Source organism: Stenella coeruleoalba (genome assembly GCF_951394435.1).
Source record: "Stenella coeruleoalba genome assembly, chromosome: 3".
Classification (NCBI taxonomy): Eukaryota; Metazoa; Chordata; class Mammalia; order Artiodactyla; family Delphinidae; genus Stenella; species Stenella coeruleoalba.
In genome coordinates, this window is record NC_137148.1 from 25,969,689 (window position 1) to 25,992,939 (window position 23,251).

Genomic DNA, 23,251 nt, shown 5'->3' on the forward strand with positions numbered 1-23,251 from the left:
GAACATCTAAGCCAATCGTTCTCGTCGACCCCTCCTGCGCCCGCCCGCTGCCCACTACATCCTCCAATCCAGAACCACAACCGGGTGAGCGCGCGTTTCCTCTCGGGAGAGGAGGCGGGGTCGCAGCTCAAGCCTCTTTGAGTCCAGCTCGCTGGGACGCTGTCCCGAGGGAAAAGATGAGCGAGTTCACTGGAGAGTGCGCCCGGCTCCGGCGCTACCATGAGCTCCCGGTGTGGGTGGTGGAAGACCATCAGGAGGTGAGAGGGCGGCTGCCGGGCCTGGGGCAGAATCGCGCGAGGACCAAGGAGGCGGCGGAGCCTGGCCATCGGAGGCCAGAGAGAGAACCAGCGTTAGTTATCCACGCGAGTTGCATTGCTGTGGGGAAAACACCAGAACGGTTAGCTTGGAAGAATAGGCGCTGACGTTTATGGGGCGCTTACTACGAGTCGGGCAACTCCTCTAACACTCGAGGCTCTGGTGGCATCGGGAGTCGAACGCGGGCAGTGTAACTGCACAGCCCCGAGTCCTCAACCTGCGCCTTGACGCAGGCTTCCTACTGTCTCCCGGCCTCTCTACACGTTCCTGCTGTGTAGCCGGGAGATTTTTGTTAAGAATGTGGACTGTCACCTGTGAAATGGTGCGAAGTAGCACTCATAGGGCCGTTAGTATTACTGTGTACGTAGTGTGTGCATAAATCTTTTAACAGGGTGCCCCGAGTTTATAGACACTAAAGATATGTTCTGTTTCTGAGGTAGTGCTACTTTGGAATAGCTAAAATGGTGCCCTAATCTAGATTTCTGGAAGCCTACAAGACAGTCCCGTGGTCTAAGACTTTTTTTTTTTTTTAATAGCATTCATATGCCTTGAGAATGCTCTGGCTATGAAAGAGGAAGAGGGTGATTCCAGATTTGTGGATGAATAAAGTAAAGAGAATAGGAAGGAAGTTGGGTCTCTCAGGACCTAGAGACGGTGTGTATGTGTCTGAGAGAGCAAGCATAGGTTAGGTGGTGCTTTCAAATTCAGTCTTAAACTTAGAACTCTAGAGACCGTAACAAGACAAAGAGCCTTATAGACGACATAGCCCTGCACCACCACCCTAAAAGTGTGGAAAAGACCCAGAGACCCAGGTAGCTTGAACACATCTTTAATGCCAGAGAGGGTATTAACCAGCAGTTTTTTCCTGAGTACCAGTCCTGTCTGTTTCCCCACATTATCTTTGTGTTTGAGGTGGAGGCAGCATGGTGGTGAGAGATGCCCATTAAAGCCTTTGGAGGTGTAACTTGGAAGTTCTGAGGAAAAAATAAAGCTTGAGATGATTGTCTAAACCATGTGCAATGAACAAATTTAATATTTCCCTCCTTTTTAACAACTTGGTGTGCTTCAAATTATGTGCAGTTATGTTTAGCATTGTTTTGCAGTCTGTAATTGAGTGTATGCTCATGAATTCGGTACCAATTCTGAATGTGTGCATGTATGTGTCTTTTACAGGTTCTGCCCTTTATATACCGGGCCATTGGCTCAAAGCATCTTCCTGCAAGTAATATAAGTTTTGTGCATTTTGATTCACATCCAGACCTCCTTATTCCTGTGAATATGCCAGCTGACACTGTATTTGATAAGGAAACACTTTTCGGGTAAAATGTGATTTTTGTTAACCATTTTTTATGCACCTGAAATACAATTTGCAGTAGATGATAAGCAATTAAGAGAAATAGTCTTTGCTAAGCTCATGAGTTTTGCTTTTGTTTGCCTTTTTTGTCTTATTTAGAACAAGTATGGACAAACTTTTTCTTAACGAACCAGATAGTAAATATTTTAGGCTTGCTGGCCATATGGTCTCTGTTGCAACTACTTATTTTTGCCTTTGTGGTGTGAAAGCAGCTGTAAACACTACATAAACAAGTGTCAGTGGCTGTGTTCCGATAAAACTTTATTTGCAAAAACAGGTGGCCCAGCCAATGTTTACCAGCCTCTGCTTTAGAATTAGAATTTTAGAAGTCGGAGACTTTAGAAATTACCTAAGCCAGTTCACTCTTCTTTACCCCTTTAAAAGTTTGGTTACAGAGGCACAAGAAAATGTGTCTTGAACACATAGTTCAATAATTGTATAAGCAATGCATCTTTAATTTGTGTATCCTTTCTTCCAGTATTGAGTCCCTGCAACCTCCCAATTTGTTTCTTTTCAGGTCACAAATCCTATTGACCTTCAGTTATATAGAATCATAGAGGTGGACGTGAAATTGGTAATTTGTAGTCCATTCTTCAGGAAAGACATACCTAGTGTATCTCTAAATAGTGACTTACTGACCTCGCTTCAGTGATATAGTTCCCTGAAATCGTGTCACTGTCTCTTTACATATGTATTTGTTACAATGTAGCCTACTCATATAAAATGAAAAGTTACATAGCAGTAATTATCCTGTTGTAATATAAAATTAAAATATAAATGCTTGTGTGAATTAATTTTAGCCTACTGCATTTCTTTTAGTTGACTCTAAAACTAAAACTCAGAGAACTAATTTCTAAAGAAATGTGGTAGCTCTACCATTGTCCTTACTCTCTTTTATATTTAGAGATTTTATATTTTAGAAATTAAAAAGAGTTATGAAGCAGGTATGATGACTGTACAGTTAGTCATAGAATAATAGTTTTTAAACTTTTTTAATCTCAGGATTCCTGTACACCCTTAAAAATTCTTAAGTTTTTTTAATGTGAGTTATATTTATTGATATTTACCATATTTGAAATTAAAACTGAGAAATGTTTAAGATATTAATTCATTTCAAAATAATAGGACTTTATATGTTAGCGTAAGATATTTTTATGGAAAACAAATATATTTTCTTTTTTCTTTTTTTTTTTTTTGCGGTACGCGGGCCTCTCACTGCTCTGGCCTCTCCCGTTGCGGAGCACAGGCTCCGGACGCGCAGGCTCAGCAGCCATGGCTCACGGGCCCAGCCGCTCCGCGGCATGTGGGATCTTCCCGGACCGGGGCACGAACCTGTGTTCCCTGCATCGGCAGGTGGACTCTCAACCACTGCACCACCAGGGAAGCCCACAATATTTAAATTTTACAGATCTCTTTAATATTTGCCTTTGTAGAAGACAGCTGGATTCTCGGATTCTGCATTCAGTCCGTTACCATATGTTGTTTTGGTGGAGGTATATGAAGAGTATTTTCATAGCCTTTTCAGTTAATTGTGAATATTCTTTAATACTATACTAAAACGTGACAAGTGGTCATTTTTTAAAGCTTAGTTGGAATGTAGAATCCAGCAATTCAGGTTCACGTCTGAACAACTATGGTTTATGAGTCAGTCTTCCTTTCAAGAAAAATGGTGTTCAGCTTGCAATTCAATTATAAGTGCTTTTCCTTGAGACAACCATTGTACTTCAAAATCTGTAACAGAAGTGCTTGCTGTGCACTTCCCATCTTGCCACACAGGTTATTTTAAAACGTATACTCAGGGTCAAAGTTTAATAAAATTATGAAAGACTTTCTCACGTGAAACTGGACGGGGGTGTGGGACACTGGTGCTTGGTAGTGATGAATACAGTGACTACTTGTAGAGTTTGGTGCCTTTGCCTTGATTAATCTTAGGACATCGACCACCATTGCATTGTACTGTCAGTGTAAATGTCAATACAGTGGAAAGGGGGAATAGTGCCTTGGTGTTCTTAGAAAAATTGTTTTGAACTAGTTACACTGAAAAGGTCTCAGGAACCCCTGCAAGGGTCCTTGGACCCCACTTGGAGACCTAATGTCTTAAAATATTGTTCTGAATGAAATTACATTTGGAAAAACCTACTTACTAACAGTTTTCATGCTTCCTCTCTATTTCTTTCCAGAGAATTAAGTATCGAGAATTGGATTATACCTGCAGTTTATGCTGGCCATTTTTCCCATGTAATATGGCTTCATCCCACATGGGCTCAGCAAATCAGAGAGGGCAGACATCATTTTTTAGTAGGCAAAGACACTTCGACCACAACAATCAGGTAATTTCCTCGTATTATGAGTATCAAAGGGATTGAATACTACTTCTATCTGATTTTAGGTCCCTGTAATAACTTATAAATATCTCCACACAAAAATGGGGTCAGATTAGCCCTCAACTCTTCCAAAAAGAGTTCTCGAAACACCAGGAACAAATTTGCAAGTCTCTTGATCTTTTTCACACGTCATTTGTATTTTGTTGCTAGTCAAGTTGGTTTTTGAATAACATGATCTTCCTTCTCTGGAAACCTGGCTCCATTGATGACTAGCTCCATTAAATCATTGAAGTACCTTATAGACTTATATATTTAATGATAACATTTTATTATTTCCTTCCAATGTAACTTTTGTCTGCTGAATTTAAAAATTTGCAATGAAAAAGCAAAATTATCTCACTTTGGTCTTTTTATAAATTCAGTGGCTGAAAAGTAGATTTGGGGTTTTAATTTTATTAATATGGTGAGCTCTAGATAATTACCTAATCTAAATTAAATAGCAGCATTCTCTGACTTGAGTTACATATGCAATTATTTTTGGTGTATAAGCTATTTAACCAATGTTTTATGTAGCTTGTGATACTATAATATCTTTAGAAGTATCAGAATGTTCTTAGCTTTCTAAATTCTCTTGTTATGGGATGAATGTTTTAAGCAGTGGAATCATGACTTTCTAGAACCTGAAGGATAGTGGGATGAAATGGTAATACATTGAAAATGAAATACAGTCTATCTCACTGAAAATGATACTTTTTATTTCTGATTTATCCTTAATGATACAATTAACTTTTCTTGTATGTTCTTATCAATTGGACAAGTAACTTTTCTGTGTATACATAAAAATTGTATTTATTGAGGATATAATAACAAATTAAATAGGGCTCCACATACAAATATTATACATAATACTGGTTTATATGAAAGAGTGGTAGGGTTTTTATTAAGTACTTTGGTGAGTAGGCCTAATTTAACCTGTAACAGGTTTCTGCAAAATCAAATTAATTTTGAGCAATCTGAAACAGACATTTGATACTCAATGTGTAATGACAATATTAGGAAGATTTTTATTATCTCATGATTTTAGTTAATCCTGCAAATAAAAATTTATGGAAAAGACACACATATAGGTATGCAGTTTGAAATGTATGTATGTGTTTGTACAGATGTGAACAAAGTAAAATGTTCCTTATTAAGAATACAGATTTAGATTGGAGGATACAGCCTTTGTCTTTCTTAGGATGGTACAGTTTTTAATAATCTTGGACATTAGTTTTATTGTCATTAATCTTTTCTTAGAAAATTGAATCTTTTTAAACTTAAGGCTGTATATGCTAGAGGAGGGTGGGTGGGAAATAAATGTTAACCATTATTTTAATTGGGTAGATCCTACCTCTGGAAGAAGCATTTGGTTTTGCTGTTGAAAGTACTTACCAAGGCATAATACAGTTGAAAAGCTTAAGAACATGCTGATATGTCTAAAATCAGAAATCTACAACTTGTGAAATGCATTCTGTACATGCACAAGATTTTTTTAAGTTGCTTTGCATATTAAAATATTATAGTTATATAAAATTTAATGAAGCTTTGAAATATGTCAGAGGGAGTTTCTATTATTTTAAATTATTACCAGATATAATTTTTCTCTTCAGTGATTTTTTTGGGTAAAGATCCAGCTGGTATGAGAGAGATCCAAAGCACTGGCTAAACAGGACCATTTATTTCTTTCTCATGTTAGAGTTGACCACACACAGTCAGAGCCAATGTGACAGCCCTACAGTTTGGAGAACGCCAGTGTCTTCTGTCTTGTTGCTCCCCCGTCTCTAGAGTATCGCCTTTGTCCTCAGAGTCCAAGTGGGGCTTGCCACCACCTTGTTCACATGCCAGTCGATGGGGAGGGGAGGATGAGGCTCTGTACACTTCTCTTCCACTCATGGCTTTTGACCAGAATTTAGTCAAATGGCCACACCTAGCTGCAAGATAGACTGTGAAATATGGTCTTTACTTTGGGCTGTTGTGTGCCCAGCTAAAAATTTGGGGAACCCTATTTCCATAGAAGAACAGGAAGTACAAATATTAGAGACAGCTCTCCAGTTTTTGTCAAATATGTCCTTTCTTGTATTTCTGAAATTCTATATGAAATGTCAGCTAATTTGTCCTTTCGTCTTTAAAATATTTTTTTCCTCTGATCCAGGGTTACAAGTACAGATCATTACTTTCTAAGTGATGGTCTTTATGTAACTGAAGACCAGCTAGAGAACCAAAAACCTTTACAATTGGATGTAATTATGGTGAAACCTTATAAACTCTGTAACAATCAAGAAGAAAATGACACAGTGTCTTCTGCTAAGAAGCCAAAGCTAGCACTGGAGGATGCAGAGAACACTGCCTCTACTAATGGTGAATCTTGTTCAGAAGGACTGGAAGACTCAGTGACACAGAGAAGAGACCAAACTTGTCTACAACCATCATGTTCATGTTCTTCTGAAAGCCAAGAATGCCACACTTCAGTCAGCACTGGAGAAATCCTGAAAATTTTGGAGAAAGGGGATGCATTTGTTTTAGATATTGACTTAGATTTTTTTTCAGTCAAGAATCCCTTCAAAGAAATGTTCACTCAGGTAAATGGGGTATTTTTTTTTTTTTTTTGATGTAGACCATTTCTGAAGTCTTTATTGAATTTGTTACAGTATTGCTTCTATTTTATGTTTTGGTTTTTTGGCCACGAGGCATGCAGGATCTTAGCTCCCCCACTAGGGATTGAAACCCTCGCCCCCTGCATTGGAAGGCGAAGTCCCAACTACTGGACCACCAGGGAAGTCCCAAATGTGATATTTTTAAAACGTGGCTCTGGAGAATTGTATGAAATTTCTGTAGATCAGGGATCAGGAAACTTTTGGCAGACAGGCGGATAGTAATCACTTTGTGGGGGACCCCAGTGGTCTCTGTCACATATTCTTTGTTGTTTTTATACCCTTTAAAATTGTCAATACTATTCAATTTTTTTATACCCACTGGAGGGATATACAAAAACCATAGGCCATAGGTTGCTAATCCCTGCTCTAGATAGTGTTATTTTGCATTTATTAATTGGGGTAGTGTGTACACGGGTGGTTGAAAAAAATAAAATCATATACAGTTGCCCCTTGAACAACATGGAGGTTGGGGCACCAGCCCTCTGCACAGTCAAAAATGTGCGTATAACTTTGTACTGGGCCCTTGGTATCCACAGTTCCACATCTGAAGATTGACCCAGCCGTGGATCGTGTAAAACTGTAGTATATATTCACTGAAAAACGCCACATATGGACCCATGCAGTTCAAACCCATGATGTTTAAGGGTCAGCTGTAGTACAAAAAGGTGTATACGTTAAAAAGTGTATATGTCACTCTCTTACTCCTTCTCCATTCCCCCAGTTTCTTAGAAACAAATACCATGGCTAGTTTCTTGGTATATCTTTCCAGAGATATTCTATGTATATACAATCCCATGTGACAGATTTTTCACTGAACATTGAGGTGCCTGATTACACATGTATGATTTGTAGCTAATGATTCAGTCCTGTGATCCTTCAGGTACCTCATCAGATCTTAAATGAAAATCACCAGACACTATTAGTATGCACAGATCTGAGGTAGAACTATGTGTGCCTTTAAGAAACTGGTAAATTCATGATCCAAGTGAGCATTCCCAGGTGCATTTTATGAGCACATATAACTGCTTACCTTAACATTTGGGAGGTTGTTCCAGATTGGTTCTTTTGGGGATTCAAATTAACTGTCTTCTTTCTACCTAAGTTCAGTATTTGATTCATGACAATGATGTTGCACTTTACACTCCTTGTTCTGTGTGCATATCGGAAGCCATTGTGATTTATCTAAATTATCAAGGATCTTTAATAGGTACTGATTAAAAATAGGTAAAATTGGAGAATGTACAGTTGACCCTTGAACAACACAGAGGTTAGGGGTGCCGATTCCCTGTGTAGTCAAAAATCCAGGTATAACTTTTGACTCCTCCAAAATTTACTAATAGCCTGCTGTTGACCGGAAGCCTTACTGATAATGTAAACAGTAAATTAACACATACTTAGTATGTTATATGTATTATATACTGTATTCTTATAATAAAGTAAGCTAGAGAAAAGAAAATGTTGAGGACATCATAAGGAAAATACATTGACAGTACTGTACTGTATCAATACCATAAGTTTATATCATGTTAATAAGATGAACCTACATCAGTATTGTCTCTTATGATACAAAACACTGTTATACGTATTACTAGCACTAGATATCAAAAATGAAAAGATAATGTGACAAAGTCATATTTATTTACAGTTATAACGATTCATGCATTGATAATGAGGAAGCAGCAATGTGATTGCTTTACAGTAGCCTAGTGTAATTTGACACGATTGCTTCACGGTAGCCTAGCCTCTATGCTAATGAATGAATCGTTGTAAAAATTTTATGACATACAGTATTACAGTCATATTCGTAGTACAGTATTGGAAACATTGTTATATTTTTTTAAAAACCACTTATGTGATAAGATGACATGCAGTTTCTCCAGTTAGGAGAGAGAGGGGCATACTGTACAGTAATGTAATTCTTTGAAAGCGAGGTTGTAAAACAGTAGGAAAACTAACCCATTATTAATTTTATAGTAATATCATTCATCTTGTGTCTATGTAAGGATAGGTTAGTATCTATGTACATTTTATGCATTCTTGACATACTTTTTCTTAATTTTTTCTGTATTTCTAGGCTATACAGTTGGTCTGAAAATTTTTTCAAATTGTTGCAGATCTCCAAATACATTTCCAATATACAGAAAAATATCCATGTATAAGTGGACTTGTGTAGTTCAAACCCATGTTGTTCAAGGGTCAACTGTAGTGCAATCTGGATCAAGAATGGGGGAACTAGAGTGCTCTCCCAGCTTGCAGTAAGGGGGAAAAATTGCCCTCTGCTTCTTTCCTGCTATTGTATATGGACCAGTGACTATAACTACCAGCATTCAGAATTATGAAATGACCTTAGAAATATTTAGAAAACATGAGAATGGGCATACCTGGAAGCTAAAAAACCTGACTTTATGAATTTATCCTACAAATATACTCACCAAATCCTTGTAATGGGAATTTCTAAAAGGTTACATAAGAAACTTAATGACAGTTATTCCTTTTCCTGTGCTATAAGGAAACTTGAGAAAGTGGGGATATTGTTTCCTTTATATCCTTTGGTTCTGTAGAACTTTTTGAAAGGAGCATGTATTATACCTTATAGTTTAATAGCTATTTTTTAAAAAAACATGTTCAGAAGTCAGAAAGAGTTAAGTTCTGTTTGTTACTTCTGCTTATTAGCTGTATGATCTTGGGAAAATTACTTAACCTTTCAGACCCACAGTTTCTTCAAGTATAAAATCAAAATAATAATCATACCCAGCTCACAGGGTTGTTATGATGAGGATAGTGCACCGCTTTGTGCTTAAGGAATTTTAGGTCTTATGTGTAACCCCTTCCTGACAATGCTCCTAAATAGGATTATTGGGGCCAGATATACCTACCTATAGTGGGGCTGCCTGGCTGTGCTGAATAAGAGGAGACATTCTCCTGCAAAATCCTTCCATTGCATCTGCCTCCAGGATTGCCTTTGTACTCCAGAGCTCTCTTCTGTGGCTAGGGAAAGAGCTGCAAAGGGAACATGGAGAGTTTTGTTATTGTTGTTACTAAGATATGTATATTTCCCATAAATAGCGAAAATCTGTTCAGATCCTAGGATGTATCCATTTATAGAGTAGAATATTATTAGAAATATTTTCATCTCATTACCTGTTAGCCATTAAGTCTTCTTCCATAGCTAATTTTTACACATTCTTGTCATGCCCAGATGGATAGAGTTACCCTAAAGAAATGGTAATATTTACAATGAAATATGAATTATACATATTCCCTGATTTTCCCTGACTAACTTTTAAATGATTATCTAAGATGTTCTTGTATCACAGCCATTTTTTATTTAAAGCATATCATTGAAAAGTTAATCTTTTTTCTAGTATATGGAGTTTTTGTTTTGTTTTCCAGGAGGAGTACAAAATCTTAAAAGAGCTGTACCAATTTAAAAAGCCTGGTACCAACCTGACAGAGGTATCCTCCATTTGTTTCTTTTGTGTTTGTCTATTTATCACATATCTAATAATAGCTTACATGGTGTTGGAGTACTCGCACACAACTGTCCAAAATCTTGGTGTGTGTTTCTTGGGGAAGCCCATGGTTAGTACTTGAAAAATTATGTTTTAACTAATTGAATCAAATTTTCATTGTAATGGGATTTCACTTGTTTTTTTGAAAGAGTAACTATATAATCTCAGCTTTTCAATGTGTTTAAAGGAAGATTTGGTAGATTGTGTTGATACTCGAATTCATCAATTAGAAGATTTAGAAGCTGCTTTTGCCGATTTGTGTGATGGTGATGATGAAGAAACTGTACAGAAATGGGCTTCATATCCTAGGTAAGACCCTCAATTTTTTTTTTTCTCCAACTCTACTGTATTTAATCCTACATATATTGCTAAATTTGCTAGATAAATTGCTTTTGAAAAATTAGTATCTTCTTGGGACTTCCCTGGTGGCACAGTGGTTAAGACTCTGCGCTCCCAATGCAGGGAACCCCAGATTCGATCCCTGGTCAGGGAACTAGATCCGACATGCATGCCGCAACCAAGAGTTTGCATGCCACAACTAAGGAGTCGGCGAGCGGCAACTAAGGAACCTGCCTGCCGTAACTAACACCTGGTGCAACCAAATAAATAAATATTTTTTAAAAAATTAGTATCTTCTTTTGCTATGTGTATTACCTATTTAAAATATTCAGTGCAATTTTCACTTAAAAATAAAATGTTCAGAAACATCCCTGAAATATAAGTATCGTAAAACTTTATTGTCACTAAGGAAAGCAGTGGTATGGAAGAATAAACCATAGTAGTATTAATCATATCAGTAAATACTGATCAGGCACTTTTTTCCTCTTCAGTATAGGGCACTAGATCTAAAAATGATTCCCTCCTTTTTGAAATTATGATGGAAGATGGAGTTATAGAAATAAGCCACAGGACATGATTCTTCCCAGGAATGTTGAAGTGTACCTACTATATTGTGATTTTGTGAAGTCTTAAGCCAAGTTTAAAATTAAATGAAACAAACAAAATAGCCTGACAACTTTAGAATCCTGAATCTAGCCACCTCCACTGAAACCCACCTGCCTACTGAGCACACTTAGCTCTTCACCACCTGCAGGCGGTTCTGTCACAGCCTTGAAGAAACAACAAGGCTACAACAGTGGTGAGTTTAAACTGTGACTGGAATTGGAGGAAAAAAAGGATAGCACAAAGGAAAAGTGAGTCAGACAACAAGAAACGTCTCCCCAAACTTGCCATGCCCCTAAAGGGTCAGACCCTCAGCATGAAGGAGTCTTCACTATTCCTAAGGAAATAGAAGAGGTGGGTGAGTAGGGTCCAGAAGCCCAGAAAGTGTCGTTAATAGAAAGGGAGAAGTAATAGGGTAAGTGGGTAGACAGGCCTCCATGCCTTCCTTTTGTCTTTATTTTTTTCCCTCCCAGCAGATAAGTGGGTATTGGTAGAGGTGGCATTAAAATACTAGAAACACTAATTAATCAGGGCTTCCAAAGAGTTCCATCTATATTAAATAACTTAAAAGCACCATTGTTATTATATCAGACAGTATAAAACTTTTCCAGTTATAATTGTATATGTCAATAAATATGTCCTTAATTTTTTTTTTTTTAACTTTTGGGAAACTATCTTTTCTCATCACAGGGTGCTAAAGGCACTTAGTTTTCTTGCTGATCAAAATAATTTTTAAAGTCACAGTAGAACTTCCATTTTTAAAGAAGAGGAAAACGTCAGTTTCTTGAGTGCTAATTTTTAATCTTTAACACAGTCTGTAATCTTTTAAGTAAGAAGACAGCAGGGAGGGGCTTCCCTGGTGGTGCGGTGGTTAAGAATCCACCTGCCAATGCAGGGGACGTGGGTTCGTTCCCTGGTATGGGAAAATCCCTCATGCGGCAGAGCAACTAAGCCTGTGCACCACAACTGCTGACCCTGCGCTCCAGAGCCTGCGAGCCACAAGTACTGAGCCCGCGTGCCACAACTACTGAAGCCCGCGCATCTAGAGCCCGTGCTCCGCAGCAAGAGAAGCCACAGCAATGAGAAGCTCGTGCACCAAAACAAAGAGTAGCGCCCGCTCGCCGCAACTAGAGAGAGGCTGTGCACAGCAACAAAGACCCAATGCAGCCAAAAATAAATTAATTAAATAAATTTTTAAAAAAAGAAAAGAAAACAGCAGGGAACCTTTGTTTCTTAATATTTTAAGATGATATTTGAACAATTTTAATTTCCCAAGAATCATATGAAACATATTGTTAATGGTAAATTTCATTTGCTACTATAATTTTAGTTGAGGTGATGTGATGTTTAATTGAGGGGTGCTTTTTTCCAGAATGGAATCACTAGTTCCACTGGTACAAAGTTTGAAAAAACGGATGGAAGCGCCGGACTATGAAATGGTAAATACTTACATTGAAGTATAAAATGACCCTTTAAGAAAGGCATTTTTCTGGCTAGAAAAATGTGCTCTTTGTTAAAGTGATTCACTTTTATTTGTGTTCCTGGAAAGTGTGAGTGGATTTAAAAAAAAAAGAAGAAGAAGATAAAGAAATACATACTTTTTAGAAGCCAGAACACTAGAAAAGTTTTCCAGGAAAAACACACTTTTGCCAATTTTATGTATGAAGTAAAAGTACTGTGGATTTATTAACTTTGCCTATGGTCAGATCTCTCCTTGCCAGAGAAAAGATTTCTTTTAGGAAAGAAAATTTCTACATTTGCTCATTCTTTGTTGGTTCATTTTTATACTCCCTTCCCCCTTCTTTCTTTCCTCTCTCTCTGAAAACTTCTGATTGTAAAAACCAAATAGAAGGACAATAGAAGCCATTGTAGCCAGCACATCTTAACTGTATTAGCTGTATAAATTTGTTTGCCAACAGCAATCTGAATGCTGTGTCAAAAGAAGATGCCTTTAATGATAATTTCTTTTATTTTTATATCATTTTGTAGTATTTAAGCATAAATTTTCCCATTTGAAGTTCAGGTACCTTTTCTCAAATTTTGTGCCAGAGCTGAGACCTCCAGGTCTTCTGCTTCTTTTACTTCTGGTGTTTATTTTACTTTAATAAATTGTGGTTTTGCTGTAGTGTTTTATTTTTTTGTGGAATATAATCAAACCACTTTATTTGAACTGAAGTTTATGTATTTATTTAATGCTAACTTTGTAAGAATAAAACATACCAGCAAAAGAATATTTTGGTTAAATCAGAGATAACTCAAGACTCACCCTTTTATTTAATGGCAATTATTAAGAATGATAGAAGACATTTAGGGTTTAAAACTCCTTTGAGCTCACGTGATATTATTGAATGTGTCTTCATGCAGGTCTACTTTAGTCATCACATGGCATCTGAACTTTCTGATGGTGGAGGGGGTGCGGTTTTGTACATCGTTTGTTGAGAAAAAGGATGGCATAGGCTTGGTAGCAGATTGTGTAATCAAATATAATGTGCCCATAGCTGCAGGGTTAGAACACTAGGTGTTTTGATCATTTTAGTAGAAAAGACCATGCAGCGTCTCTGTTTTTAGTGCATTGACTGATGATTGCCAGTTAAATCTTTGATGTGTATCCAGAGCCTCCAGTAATACAGTAGATTAGTGTTTGTTTCCATACTTTGCACTTACGTACCCTAGGCAAAGCTACAATATATTTGAATTCCAGTTTTCAGAACTTTAATGCAGAGGCTGCAAAATGTCAGCCTGTGGGCCATTTCTAGCTCTTAGGCACGTTTAGTGCTAAGACTGGAACACCAGTCATTTATATTTACAACACATGTATAAGATATCAGTATATGTGGTTATACATGAAGCATACACAAGAAACTCAAAACAGTAGGTTCAGTAAGGTAGGAGGAAGTCTTCCCCTTGTATCGTCTTGAAGCTTTAAATGTAGTACTCATTACATGTATTTAAAAAGTAAATAGGGGGCTTCCCTGGTGGCGCAGTGGTTGAGAGTCCGCCTGCCGATGCAGGGGACACGGGTTCGTGCCCCGGTCCGGGAAGATCCCACATGCCGCGGAGCGGCTGGGCCCGTGAGCCATGGCCACTGAGCCTGCGCGTCCGGAGCCTGTGCTCCACAACGGGAGAGGCCCACATACCGCAAAAAAGAAAAAAAAAAAAGTAAATAGGGACTTCCCTGGTGCCACAGTGGTTGGGAGCCCGCCTGCCAATGCAGGAGACGTGGGTTCGAGCCCTGGTCTGGGAGGATCGCACATGCCGCGAAGCAACTAGGCCCATGCGCCACAACTGCTGAGCCTGTGCTCTAGAGCCCGTGAGCCACACCGAAGACTCAATGCAGCCAAAAATAAAGTAATTAATTTTTTTTAATCTGTTAAAAATAAGTAAATAAAAAGTAAATAAAATAATTTGTTGAAAGAAAAGTAAGGTGAGAATACTATGTACCAATTTATATTAGCTTTTAGAGTCCAGGTGAAATGGACAATTTGCTAGAAAATGTAAATTATCAAAATAGACTGAAGTAAAGACAAACTGAATGAATCCACAATTATAAAATAAAGAATTATTCCTAGAAAAGGCATCAGGCCCAAGCTGGTGTACAGACCAGTTCTTCCAAAACTTCGAAGTATAAATAACTGCTATGGCATGGAAACTATTAAGGAAGAAACAATCCTAATCCACAAAAATATTAAAAATTTGTCAGCAAGGCCATAAATGGTTAAAGAATCTTCTGAAAACAACATTACCTTGTAATTTTTAATTGTCTTATTTTCAGGTTCACCAGGCTGGTCTAACCTGTGATTATTCAGAACTTCCTCACCATGTCAGCACAGAACAAGAAATTGAATATCTTATTCAATCTGTGTATTACGTTCTAAAAAATTTGCCAAAACCTACTGTAGTGACAATTGCAAGGTAAGTGTGGTAGCTTGAATAATGGCTCACCAAATATGTCCACATCCTTATCTCCAGAGCCCGTGAATATGTTGCTTTATATGCCAGAAGGGACTTTGCATATCTGGTTCACTCAAGGAGCTTGAAATTGAGGAGATTATCCTGGATTATCCGGGTGAGCCCAGTGTAATCACAGGGGTTATTATAAGAGAAAGGCAAGGAAGGTCAGAATCAGAGAGATTGGAAGATGCTAGACTGCTGGCTTTGAAGATGGAGGATGGGGCTTTGAGCTAAGGAATTCATGCAACCTCTAGAAGCCAGGAAGACAAGGAAACAGCTTCTTCCCTAGAGCCTAGAGAAGAATTACAGCCCTGACAGCACCTTTATTGTAGGACTTCTGATCTCCAACACAACTGTAAGGTAATAAATTTGTTTTGCTTTAAGCCACTAAGTTTATAGTAATTTGTTACAACAGCAGTGGGAAATTAATTCATCTCCGTAGATGAATCTAATGGTTACTAATGCAGTAGTCCTTACCTACTAATTTTTTTACCTACTCAGCTCGAAATTCAGGTGTTATATTTTCTCTTTCCTATTAGTGATGGTTGGCAAACAACATACAACTCCTGTTAATCTTGTCTTTGAAGTTGGTGATGTTATTCAGTTGAACATAAGAATTCCTGTTTCTGTGTCCTACAGATGAATATTTAGCTGCTACCACGTTTTAAATTTGAATGTACTAATATGCTGAATAGTTACAACAATTTAATAAAAATTTCTTTTCTATGTTAATCTTTGGACTCATTTTGTATGTAACTGAGTTTCTAAAATAAGTACTTTAAATGCTCAGGCAACTAATATTACATATTTTATGAGAAATATTTATGAGAATTCTTTTACCATCCTGAATGAAATTCATAGATAATCTAATCTATATACACATAATTTAAATATATTTAGATAGCATTTATAATATATAGATTATATCGTTGTCTTAATCCATTCAGGCTGCAATAACAAAAATATCTTAGACTGGGTGGCTTATAAACAACGGGAATTTATTTCTCAAAGACCTATAGGCTGGAAAGTCCAAGATGAAGGCCACCAGCAGATTCAGTGTCTGGTGAGGACCTGCTTCGTGGTTAATAGAGAGCCATCTTCTCCCTGTAACCTCACATAAAATGAAGGGGTGAAGATGCTCTCTAGGACCTCTTTAATAAAGGCATTAATCTCATTCATGAGGACTCCATCCTCATGACCCAATTACCTTCCAAAGACCTCCACCTCCAGATATAATCACATTGGGGATTAGGTTTCAACATAGTAATTTTGGGGCACACAAACATTTAGTTTATAGCGGTAACCTACCTATACACATAATTTAAATATATATTTATATATCCACACACCAAAAAAATCGTAACATAAAGGAGAAATGAAAGTAATTGATAATAGAGTAATATATATTAAGATGCCACACCAAACTGGCATCTTTACAAAGAGTCACTAAATGCAATTGTTAAAAATGCCAACAGATCCAATGTGTCATATTGCCCAAATACCATGAACAGCACTGCCATGGCAACATGGTTAGTCTAGTCACAAGAACCTCTTGGTAAAGTTCTGAACTTAAAGTCCAATCTTCCCTCAATTCACAGAGTATTTGCAGTCCTGGAAATTTTAGTTTAATCCATTTTCAAAACTACTTTGTTCATATGTAGAAGAGTATTAAATTCTAGGCTCAAAAAATTAAAAACAGGTTTTTCACTTATATAAGTGCTCAGTGGACCTTGGAGACTGTACAGGACACGGGACAATTCATATTCACATTGCAGGACTATCCTGCATATTGCAAGCACTCAAGCAGCCCTGACCTCTTCCCTGGTCCCGTAGTTGTCATTGTGACAATCAAAACTGTACCTGCAGATTTCCAAAACTCCCTCTTGTGGGTAGCTCCCATCAAGAGCTACTCTAATACTGTTTTAAAGAAGCCAGAAATCTTTGTGAAAGCATTGAAATGCCCCTTATTTTTTAAGGCTAATAAATCAAACTTTTACATATCCTGCTTTCTTAAAGTAGACATTTATCCATATGTGTATGTTAGACAGTATTTAATAATTTAAAATTGTTTACATCAAGCCTCAAAAATAACCTAATCACCATAGAATGAAATGAGCTCATCTGAAGTCTTAACAGATTGTTTCTTTAGGTCGAAAATACTTGTGATAAGGAGTAGGCTAGATAACGAATCCCATTTCCTCCTATAAAGATTTCTATGCCATTTTCCAATCCAGTGGGATTGCCAATGGATTTCCTCACCCCAGTTCAGAACCAGGAGACACTGATAAAATCATTTCAGATACTAATCCCGCTAAAATTATCAGCGACATTGTTACTGGCTGGTGCCACTCAAATTACAGTTGGCGATTCTAGAAAGACCCAAAATGCAGATTCCTGCCCCATCGCACTTTACTCTCTTCTCTTAATACTACCTAGGAGACTAATCCCAGCACCAGGACATCCGCACCTTTCATTTTGGATGATCTTGTACGCTTGTGTGGTTAGCAGATTGTTTATAGAAGCAGAACCCTTTTATCGGTTGGAATGCCTCTACTGTCATAATTTCTAGCCTGAGTGTACACATAATAAAAGAATGTGAAACATGATGCCCAGTCACTAATATAATTAGCCCCAGTGTTCCCAAGCAACATCTCCCTTTCAGGGAAACAACAGTCTAGTATTAAGCACTGAGGCTTTGAAGACATGCTGTATGGTTCTGAATCCCATCACCAACACTTACTAGTATGTGGCCTGTGCAGGTTAATCTTTCTCTGTTTCAGACTCCTTTAAAGGGATGGTAAATGTACCTATTTCATAGAGTTGCTGAGAAGATTAAAGAACATAATTCATGTAACGCGCCTGACATAGAGTAAACGTTTCGTAGCTTTCAACAGTTATTATACCAAAATTCAACACAGCTTCTTCATTTCTAATTTACATTGAAGTCAACACATGCAGGCTTTTCCTCACTTCACAGTATGATCTCATCCTATTTATGTGTATTTTTCTTTTCCTTTCTCTTTCTCTGCTTGGTTCCAGGTCAAGTCTGGATGATTACTGTCCTTCTGAGCAAGTTGACACCATTCAAGAAAAAGTCATCAGTGTGCTACGCTCCCTCTATGGGAGTCTAGACGTTCACCTGGTGTATTCAGCAGAGTCCACTTCATCTTGAAACATCACAACGCTAGGCTCCTATTAACATCTTGATGTAGTAACAGGGTTTTCATTAACTTGTTTGCAAATGAATCTTCCAGAGAACACTTTGTTTTAATATTAACTTTCATTTAAAATCTTGCAGGTATTTTGAATCTCCGAACAGGTATCACCAGTTGTTGAATGATGGCAGGGTTTTTTTGGCATCAAGTCTACCCCCAGTTGATGGAACTGATGCTCATCTTTCTTCCTGTCCATCACTGTCATCTTCACTTTTGTGAGGGTTTTTTTCCTCTTTTCCCTTCTTCCCCTTAGGTTGGTTGGACTGTATGAGATTTATTCATTTATTCATTCACTCACCCAACTGACATTTTTTGAGCACATTCATCTGCCAGACATAATTAAGTGCTGGTTATATGGTAACAAACAGAATAGACAAGGCCCCTGCCCTCTTGGTGGACAGCTGAGAAGCAAATTATGGATTGTGAGACATGTTATGAAGGAAAGGAAAACCACAGACATGTCTTAGGCATGCTCTTAGTACTCAGGGCACCCTGGCCTTACAGGAAGGTAACATTCTCAGAAGCTACTAGCAAAATAATGATAATAATAGTAATAAAAAAACTTGCCAGTCCATGAAAATGTTCTAGGAAGTCTACCTTTCCAAGACTTAGGATTGTGGCCCAACTCTTATGAAATGCTCTCAGCATTGTTGGTATTGAGGGGGTCAATTTGAGTAAATTCAACCAAACAAAAAGTAACTTTTCTTTGCTAATCAGAAAAACCCTCCAGGATTTTTTGTTCCTCCAGATGGTCAGAATGGGTGTCAATTACCATTATATCAATAGTTCCTAAGTGCCACTTTATTGGCAGTCTGGGTTGATAATTTTTTCAAATAAACCAGCTTTTTCTGTAAATAGTAGGGGAAAGAAGTTAAGTCCTTAATTCTGATCTACCATAAATACCCAAGGATGTAACTGCCTTCCACCAGTCTCTCCATGAGTAAGAGACCGTACCTAAGTCACTCTTGATCATGGAACTTTTCGTTTACTTAATTTGCCAAAGTCTTCCTCTCTTCAGTATTCCTCGTGTTCAGTAATCATTTTTAGCCACCTCCTTGGTTTCCTTTCCTTTAAAAGGTCAGGTGGCATTTAAAGAAAAAAATACATCAATCCTCATTCCTAATACAGCAGTCGTTTTCATTTTTGCATGTAGCTTTTAAGCCTTGACCACAGGGGTACAGTTGCATGTAGCTAAAATTATAGTGTGTTACCTAACTTGATGGCTAATACCCAAGGTCACATTGCCATTGGCACTCAGTAGGTGGCACCAGATCCTGTTTTTCCAATGATTCTATTTTCTAGCAAACTTTTCTTGTCATTAAGTTGATCTCCCAATGCTAATAAGTATAAATGCTTATTTCTGTTGTGAAAAGCAAAGCAAACTGATTCAGCTTTCCATTTTTGATAGAACATTATGTGCCAAAAAGCTTTATTTCCCTGTAAAATCAGAATGCAAAATAGTGCTATTGTTTATTTTTTAATTTTGAAAAAATTTATTAGAGTTCTGTAAATGATGTTACTTTTATAAGTAAGTTATTTTATCAGCTAAAGTAAATAAAAAGGTGTGTTTTGAGGTTTTAAAGATTTAAAACCAAACTGTAGCACTAATTAATTGTGTATGATCTTGGTGTGTTCATAGCCTTGGTAAGTCTGGTTTAGTAGTCATTTATTACGATTCCCATGAACTCTGATGAGATTCATCATTGTTTTAACTCAGGTAGAATAAAAGGGCATCAATTTCCTTTTTAGGAATATTCAGATCATTTGGTTCTCATGCTCTGTAATTCTCATTGAAGAATAAAATTCAGTCCCTACTTGTTGACCATAACCAACTTAGTAAATTATGTCGCTGCACATTTCAAATAGGAAGATACTTAGTTTATCAGACACCCTTCATTTGTGTTCTAAGTGCCAATGAGGAATACCACAGTACCATGCCTTGGATTATTTACAAGTATCACTAAAGCATGGGATTTTGAGCAGCTTTTTTGGAAAATGTGAATTAAATGTAAGATTAGGCCATACCTTTGATAATTGACAAGTACGTATTTCCCAGTATCTAGGGGGAATTTTTTTTTAAATCTCTAGAAGTGTTTTCTGTAGACATCTATCTGTAAGTGTTCTAGGTTCTCAAGGAGCTCTTAGTCAAGTCCTTCACTTTTTATATAACATTCTCTCCAAATCTTCCTTTGGTTTTAGCAGTAGTGGTCCCACATTGCTGGCAATATATGCATTGTACTGCCAATAGTTTACAGGATGTTTCTTAGTATAAGATTATCTCACCAAACTTAAGAGAAAGCACGTTCATGAAACTTAGGGAGTTTTTGTTGGACATCTTTCAGAAATGCTCAAGATACATGAGGATCACATGTAAAAATACTATTGGGCTGTGCTGTACTACCTGGTCATCCTGAGTTGCAACACTCTCTTGAAGTGCTTGTTTGTGAACTAACTGGTCCTGGACCGCCTCTGGTTTTGTAGGTCTAGCTGCCCTCGTGGAATTCCAAACATCAGTGCCATCCTTTCCCTTTATTCGTTATTTGAGTTCAGCAAATGAAGTTACAGTGACTAAGGAGGCTTCTGTGAACCTTGATTCTTAGGAGAGAGTTCTCTGAACAGTGAATATTCTAGTCACTCGCTGGAAATTAGTAAGTTGGCATTCTGTACATTAGTATCTTGTGAGTTTGGTTCCTGTGATTCAGAAGCAGGAGCCCATTTCAGAGGCTGAGGCAAGCCTCAGGGTGTACAGTGTCTCTTCCTTTGAAGACCTTCCTTGGTGACTTGTCAGCCAGCCTACAGCTACAGCATTCCTTCCATATCTCTAACTTCAAAACGTTCTTCACCAGCAAGCAGATCTCTGAAGCTGATGGATCAGACATCAGCACTGCTTAGAAGCCTTAGCACCCTAGCTGATAAGATCACGCCAGGATCAAGACCAGAAGTGTCATGACTGAAACAGAGCAGCGCATCGTGGTAAGAGTGTGAACTTCCAAGGGCCACTGCCTGGCTCCATTGCCCCCTTCTCCACGTTCCGGCTGTGTGGCCTCAGCCTCAGCTTCTCCTTTGCAATGAGAGAACTTAACGCATCAGGATATTCTGAGGAATAACACATAATAAAGCCCTTAACACAAGAGCCATTCAGCAAACATTGGCTGTTATTTCGAAACTCAGCCCTACTTAGAGTGTCCTGTGATGGCTGTTCCAGGTCTCACCTGCTCTCCTGCCTCCTAAACCCCTGATCTTTTTAAATCCCACATTAAGTTCAACTGTATTTCTGTGAATAGTGGAATTTCACTTTCTTTATTCAAAGAAGGCAGGTCCTTGCACATAAGGAAAGAAGTAATGGAGGAGGGCTTTTAAGCAGAGATACTCATAATTTAAAACTCTTTTGTCTGGAATTGGTGCAAGCATCCATTTATTCACAATTTTAAAACTTGTGCAGTCAGCGGGGTTAGGGAAGCCAAAGCCTGGCGCAGCATTTTTTCCTCTGCTCTTCCCTTCCTGCCTGCTGGTAGATAACACTAGAATTTATGGGGCTAAACCTGTGATGTAGACAATGTCTAGAAGTTGCTACCCCAGTACTTATAAATTACCTTCATAGAATCTAGAGTTATCCTTACCATTTTTTACGTTGCTGATTTATTTATAGGTGACCTCCAGCAAAAAAGTCCCTCATGAATCAACCAGAGCATGACAGGGAAGTGGGGTAGAGTGAGTATCTCCAAGCAATTCACTATCATTTCCAAACCCTCCACAAGCATTCCCTTCATCTGGGCCTCAGTCTTACCACGGAGCAGCCTCCGCTGTGGAAGGGTAAGGAAAGTGGAATCGCTCGAGAAGGGGGATCGCCTCTGTCAGCTTGGTCCAGTAAGGTTTTGGAGCAGCCTGTCAGACGTGACCCTGAGCACTCAGGGAGGGCGAGACAGGGCTGAAGTCAGAGTTGGAGCCAGGCTTGAAGGCCAGCTTTTCGGACAGAATCTACCCTGGGAACTGTACAGCAGCACCGTCTACCCTCTGCAGCATTGCCCCGCCTGGAGCAGACCTGGGTAATAAGGGCACCAGCGTCACAGAGTGGCACCTGAGGCACTGGTGGCTTTGAAACCAGTCCAAGTTCAAACTCTACCTCTGCCAGTTACAAGTTCGGTGAACCTGGGCAACGTAACTTGTCAGAGTCTTTGTTTTAGGCATGGTTCGAGGCCTTCCCCATGTCCCTAGAGGTCTCCTTGCTGTGCTCCAGCGTCACACAGTAGTCAGCTGTTCACATCTGTCCTCCCCGGTAGACATGGGCCCCTGACTGCATCATCATATGTCTTTATAGCCCCAGGCTCTGGCATAGTCACTGTCATATTATAAAGCCTCAAAAAATGTTTAATGAATTGAGTACAGAAAATACCAGTGGTCACTGGAGTTCTGACAGTAATAAACCTTACTATGTGCTCTGTATTATATAACCTCTTGCAAGCATGCTGTCTCTGAGAGCAAATTGAACAAATACAGGTATTAATATAGGAACAAACGTTTACTAAGGACTGGATGTGTTAAGCACATGAGCCCAAAAGAGCTAAAAGATAATACCTGTAATCTAATGATTGTGTCCATAGAATAACTTTGTTAGAAACAAAAGAAAGGCAGTCGTGTCAGTTTTACAGCTTTTTTGTGATCTTTTCTCTTACAGATAAAACCTGATAACCATGTTCCACAATGCTTATGTCAGCATGACATAAAAATCCATGTAGTTTGATTTTCTGCCTAAAATTCAAATCTAATATTTGACACTAGCGTCCAAAAACCGTAGATACGAACTTTTGGTCCCTAAAAAGAATATCGCTCTTAGATCATAGCTTTGCTGGTTCTCAGAGGGTAACACTATTCATCACTTCTGATTTTCTTTCCATATGGAGTCACCTTCCGTTACAGTCCTGACCTTGCTCTGCCCTTTTACTCA

General features: G+C 38.2%; 1 protein-coding gene across 1 annotated transcript; it reads left to right on the forward strand.

Moving 5' to 3' along the window:
- The first annotated feature begins 116 nt into the window (after positions 1-116).
- Positions 117-18,856, forward strand: LOC307185000 (UPF0489 protein C5orf22). The gene is made up of 9 exons (XM_079918744.1): positions 117-257; positions 1,489-1,634; positions 3,850-3,999; positions 6,185-6,611; positions 10,080-10,142; positions 10,386-10,507; positions 12,513-12,579; positions 14,913-15,052; positions 18,131-18,856. The coding sequence occupies exons 1-9, from the start codon at positions 177-179 to the stop codon at positions 18,261-18,263; spliced, it is 1,329 nt and encodes a 442-aa protein (XP_079774870.1). The 5' UTR covers positions 117-176; the 3' UTR covers positions 18,264-18,856.
- The last annotated feature ends 4,395 nt before the right edge of the window (positions 18,857-23,251 follow it).

Bases quoted from the DNA above. Each gene is read 5' to 3' on its own strand.
- LOC307185000 (XM_079918744.1), top strand. From the start codon at position 177: ATGAGCGAGTTCACTGGAGAGTGCGCCCGGCTCCGGCGCTACCATGAG. The intron at 1,635-3,849 runs GTAAAATGTGAT...ATTTCTTTCCAG, and splicing joins GATAAGGAAACACTTTTCGG to AGAATTAAGTATCGAGAATT. The intron at 12,580-14,912 runs GTAAATACTTAC...TCTTATTTTCAG, and splicing joins AAGCGCCGGACTATGAAATG to GTTCACCAGGCTGGTCTAAC.